The sequence below is a fragment of the Nicotiana attenuata genome, unplaced genomic scaffold (genome assembly GCF_001879085.1).
Source record: "Nicotiana attenuata strain UT unplaced genomic scaffold, NIATTr2, whole genome shotgun sequence".
NCBI lineage: Eukaryota > Viridiplantae > Streptophyta > Magnoliopsida > Solanales > Solanaceae > Nicotiana > Nicotiana attenuata.
In genome coordinates this window covers 331154-337008 of record NW_017670481.1, presented here as the reverse complement: position 1 = coordinate 337008, position 5855 = coordinate 331154, and the positions used below count along the sequence as shown (strand labels likewise).

The following is a 5855-nucleotide window of genomic DNA, read 5'->3' as shown; positions in this document are numbered from 1 at the left end:
CTACCCCCCCCCCCCCCCCCCCCCGGTAAAATATATGGTTGTTCATTTTATGCTTAGGTCTTTGTACTAATAATTCCACCAAATCTGTCGTGCAGACCTTTCGTCAAGTCATTCATCCAAGGTTTTCTACCTGGGATTGCTTTGAAGATCTTTCTCATAGTTTTGCCGAGGATACTGATGCTGATGTCCAAATTTGAGGGATGGGAAAGTATATCAGCTCTGGAAAGAAGATCTGCATCTAAATACTACATCTTTAACTTTGTGAATGTCTTTCTTGGGAGCATAATTGCAGGAGCTGCATTCGAACAGCTAAAAACTTTTCTTCATCAGTCAGCAAATGAGTAAGTTGAAGTGTCATTATTGCATTTTTATCAGTCTTTATTTCTCTTTATAAAGGAATAAATTCCATCAAGCAAGCTAGAAACTATTGTATTAAACCTCGCAGTATCACTCTTGAATTAATATAGTACTAGAAAGCAGAACCTTGAAATCAATGGTTATGAATAAGGACAAGCGCAAAATAGGAATCCTTTTTTTTTACTAGCTAATACAATGTGCAGACAAATTGCAGCAACTGTCATTGTGTCTTAGCTCGTCAAGCATTTCAATGAGGAAATATGTCTCTAATATCTATTCAAGGCCCCTGATTCCTGTGAATTCTGCTATGACATTTACGTTGCAGTGTGTTAACACATACATGATAGTACTAGCTCTCCTTATTCCAATTTCCGGATCTTTTCTATCATTTTACTTGAATATTATGTTGCCTAAGCACTACAAGATTCTGTCTTTTGCTGCAGAATTCCTAAAACAATTGGTGTTGCTATCCCAATGAAAGCAACTTTCTTCATAACTTACATAATGGTTGACGGATGGGCTGGTATTGCTGGAGAGATCTTAAGGCTGAAGCCACTAATAATCTTCCACTTTAAGAACTTTTTCTTGGTCAAGACTGAAAATGATAGAAAGAAGGCAATGAATGCTGGAAGCCTTGGTTTCAACACTGGAGAACCGCAGATACAATTATACTTCTTATTGGGCCTTGTCTATGCTGTGGTCACGCCATTTCTGCTTCCTTTCATACTGGTGTTCTTTGGCCTGGCGTTCATTGTGTTCCGTCATCAGGTTATCTTTTCGCTTTTTATGTCTTCTTTACTGATAAAGCTTTTTGTTCTTTAGATAGTGAAGTTATAATGAGTCAAAATTCAAGAGTTTCACATGCATATGAAAGTCAACTTGTAACACATGTAGGCTAATGTAAACTTGATATCTTTTAAAGTAGTTGTGTATCCTCTAATACCAACTTAGACAAATCAAGAATCATGTCAGCGTTGAGAGTTTTTGGCCAATTGTCCCTTATCTTTAAGGGTAGGTCTATTTTGGTCCCTCAAATATAACCCTGGGCATATTTAGTCCCTTAAGTATGCTAAAGTGGAGCACCTTTAATCTCACTGACAGAATTTGTCCAAGATCAATTACGTGGTTGGTTTCGGCACTCACCGTCTTTTTAATTTACTAATCGAAAATATTCTATAAACCAACACCCACTAATAGTACATAGCTGATTTAAGATTTTAACGTTGAAACTTTCACTTTAAAAATTTCGGTGATTTTTCCAAAAAGAATAGTTAAAATGTGGAAAAAAAATAGAGTTGCCAAGACACTTATAGGTATATTATTGAAGAAAACGAATAACCAGATTGTATTATCACTTTTAGCCTGCGCCAGAAACTATTTACATCTGGTAGCCAAAAAAAAAAGTATATAAAATTTGTATAATTTTGTATATTAACATATAAATGTATATATATGCAAAATAATATATAATTTTTATACATTATTTCGGCTATTATTTTTACAACAGCTATACAGTGTCATTTTCTCATTAAAAACTTGCACAGAAGGGGATATTTTCAAGGTCAAAATTTTAGAAGACATTATCTAAAAATGAGGAATAAATGTGATAACTTGCGTTATCCAATAAAAGGAGAGGAATCTTTTTGCTTTAGAGCTGAAGATTTGCTTCATGAATCAAAGTTGGTTAACACCGTTAGTTTTTGAACACATTCAGTCAGTGAGATTAAAGGTGCTCCACTTTAGCATACTTAAGGGACTAAATATGCTCAGACTTATATTTGAGGGACCAAAATAAACCTACCCTCAAAGATAAGGGACAATATTGGTCAAACACTCTCAGCTTTGATGTTCAGTTATCCAGTGGATGCATGGTTTTCAGATTATGCTGGTAATATGAAGCTTTTTTATATATGGTATCAACTGGAGTCCTTGTTAAATAATCTGAAGACACATATGACATTCGAGTGACGCGACGAGTTCCTATCCGTGTTGGGACAGATGCATCTTTAGTAAACAGACCTATTGACCTATTTGTAAAATTAACATAGAGGGATGAGCAGTGTCCACCATCTCTATGAGCGTCTTTATTTTATGGGCGTACTGGTTACTTGGTTTCTCTATGATGATTGTGCATGACAATAGCAAATAAGATTGGATTGAAGATGAGTTTGCTATTCTCCTAGTAATATTTCTTGGAGGTTGCTACCTGCATCTAACTATAGGCGTTTGCTGGCTTATATGCTTAAGTGTGATCAGCACTGTCTATTCGGCTTCTCTGATGGGTTCCTTTTTCATGTTATGCAGATTATAAATGTATACAATCAAAAGTATGAAAGTGGAGCAGCATTTTGGCCAGATGTTCATGGACGTATAATATTCGCCCTGGTCTTCTCTCAGTTATCTTTACTTGGGTTGCTAAGTACAAAACAAGCTGCTCAGTCAGCACCTTTCATTATCGCCCTTCCAGTTCTGACCATCTCTTTTCACAAATTCTGTAAAGGACGTTACGAGCCAGCTTTCACCAGATATCCACTTCAGGTGTGTAGAACATGCAGTTTACAAGAAGATGTTCCATTATTACTTCAAATATACATGTATATCATGTGGATCTTGAACTTCATATGTCCTCTGCATTTTAAACTTGACTTAATACTGCTAAATGGAAGTCCCGAAATAAATTTGAGATCAAAATTACTGGTATCCTTACTGTTCCTTTAGGAAACATATGATATTTCAAAAGCATTTTAGGCCTCTTTTCCACAGTAACGCGATGTACATATCATCTTAAGACTCATAAGGACAAAATTTATTGATTGAAGATGACCTCTCATGTTCTTCTCCGAAATAGGATTTTATAATAGTCAAAAGTTCCGTGCACCATCTTCTATCTTGTATGACAGAAATATGAGAAGGTTATGTTACTGAAGTTGATATAAAGATGTAGTTGTAATGTTTATTACCTATTTGAAATATTATCTGAGTCCAATGCATTATTTTTATACAATTAGTTTTTTTTTTACTTCAAAAGTTGATTGCCAAATTGTTTTTCCTATTCTGTTGGACTCTCTTTTTTAAGGAGTGTCCCTTCACCAATTTTCATTTGACATTCTAAACATAACAACATTTTTTAGTCTCTGATCCAATTTAAATTTATGGTAATGAATCAATCGGTCCTTAATTACTTTTTAAGGAATCTTTAAACACCTTTATTGTTAAGTTCACGATGTTTCTGATAATCTTTTTTTTTTTAATTTTGAAATTTAATTGGAGGGTATCCTGGTCAGCACCAAAATAGAAAGAAGAGACTTATATATTCTGTAGAAAGTAGTATTTGCTAATGTAGTGCCCAATATATGTGGCTCTTGGTTCCGCTGTTGACTTGCAAAGGTAATAATGACAATTTCTTGTGGCGTCAAGGTTCTTGAAAATAACCACATCATTTTTATTTTGGTATGATGATGACATGACTTGTTGAGCTTAAATGAAAGCATGATATATAGCTGCAGCAACTTGTTTGGGAATCATATAGCTGATACTAACTTGTTTGGGATTGAGGCTTAGTTGTTGTTGTATTAGTTCAGCTGCATCTATGTGTATTTTTTCTTCGAGATGAAGATTTGCTTGTGTTGATCTCAAATGACTTCTAGATATCATTAGCAAGGGGTCTAGGTACAGTAACATGGAATATTAAGACTAAGCCTTAACTTGAATTTTTATTTTTCTCTAAAATGACAACTTCCTTTACTTGGATTTCAGGAAGCGAGAAGGAAAGATACTTTAGAACAAGCAAAAGAGCAGAATCTTAACTTAAAAGCGTACCTTCAAAATGCTTATTTGCACCCTGTTTTTAAAGGTGATGATGAAGATGAAGATGAGGAGTTTGACGATAAGTTGGAGAGTAATGGAACTGTGCTGGTTCCAACGAAGCGCCAGTCAAGAGAAAATACTCCAGCGCCCAGCAGAATGAGTGCCAACTCTTCTCCTTCACGTCCTAATGCAATTGAACAGATACAATAACAGCTTTGTTTTTTTTAGGATGTGAGATTCCACCTTTATACATGAATGCTAAATGTAAATTGACATCAGGCCGAAGTAGCTAAGTTTGGACATGGCCCTTCTACTTGAATGACCAAGAGTTGCTGGCTGCAGCCTGTGGCTAATGAAACTTAAAGGAATCAAAGGAAGTGGGTATCTTTCAGTGGACAGTTGGAATCTGCTATCTTTAAGGAGGTCACTATTGTATTGAGACCAAATGTTATCGAGCTGTGAGCTTTGTGGAGAGTCACACCTTCACTTTCTTCCTATTGAAGATGTGAAGTTACAAGTTTGGCACGCTGACTTCAACACTCTTAATTGGTCAGGTACATTATGCTAGCACCTTGTAGTATGTGATACAAATATATTGTAAAAAAAATAAAGCTTGTAAAGAAAATGCTTTTTACTCAATAATACTGTGCTTCGATTGAGCATATCTGGAATTAAATATTTTAAGAATTTGTTTCTACGGGTGGTCAGGGTGTCATTTCTGCATATGAGCCTGAAAGGAAGCTTACTTAGAAGAGTATTATAGGATGTTAGATGTCAAAGAAATGAGTTAATCGGCTTATGAATGCTTTGGTTTACTTCTTCAATATAAGCTGACAAAGGGACGAAAGTGAATCAGTTTCGCACTTTTACTTAAAAGGTGCTATTTGTACATCATGGCCCTTTACAATTTTGAATTTAAGAAATGACTTTTTTAGATCTCTTATGTGTAAAAGATATATTTCTTACGTGTAAAAGTAAATCTCCCATGTGTAAAAAAAGAGATAGGGTCATAAAACTAAAAACAAGTTTGTAAAAAGCCAAAAAACCAATTGAACTTAAGCATGCAGGCGTAAGGAACATAAATAAAACTTCATAACTGAACCTCTAGGCTCTACGTATGTTGCTGGTGGAGCTGTACAACGCTACATATATCTCCTGCACAAAGGGAACATGTGACGGGACAAATATATAAGTGATGGGATCCTTTGTTTTGGTATCCGATTTTGTTTTTCATGAATGACTAGACATTTTCTTAAAAATAAAAAATAAAAGTCACTAATCCGACGGGATCAATTTACATATATACTCCTTTGTGACTCTAACTAGGTCAATACATTATTGCTTCCAGAGAAAGTCCAATTGAAGTTCACTATTAATCTTTAGATACTTTTCGTAGTAACTAAAAATAAATTCTTTATATACACATCCAAACCACATTGCCCTGTATCGAGGAATTGAAGAAGCTATATAGGAGTGTTTTTGGGCCAAATATTAATAGTTGGCAATGCAAATATATTTTCTCTTTTCGTCTTCCTGAGCCGAGGGTCTATCGGAACAACCTCTCTACTCCCTCGTGGTAGGGGTGAGGTCTGCGTACATACTACCGTCCCCAGATCCCACTTATGAGATTTTACTGGATCGTTATTGTTGTTGCTGTTGTTGTTGTTGTAGTTGGCAATGTAAAGTCAAAG

The 5855-nt window shown here is 35.3% G+C and overlaps 1 protein-coding gene across 1 annotated transcript in view; it reads left to right on the top strand.

Annotated features, from left to right (window-relative positions):
* The window catches only part of LOC109240052 (calcium permeable stress-gated cation channel 1-like), a 12201-nt gene extending 7201 nt beyond the window's left edge, over window positions 1-5000 (top strand). Inside the window, exons 9-12 of the mRNA XM_019406670.1 lie at window positions 96-341; window positions 801-1125; window positions 2662-2895; window positions 4114-5000. Of these exons, the coding sequence (XP_019262215.1) occupies window positions 96-341; window positions 801-1125; window positions 2662-2895; window positions 4114-4374 (1066 nt within the window). The 3' untranslated portion in view covers window positions 4375-5000. The remainder of the gene's footprint in view (window positions 1-95; window positions 342-800; window positions 1126-2661; window positions 2896-4113) is intronic.
* Window positions 5001-5855: the final 855 nt, after the last annotated feature.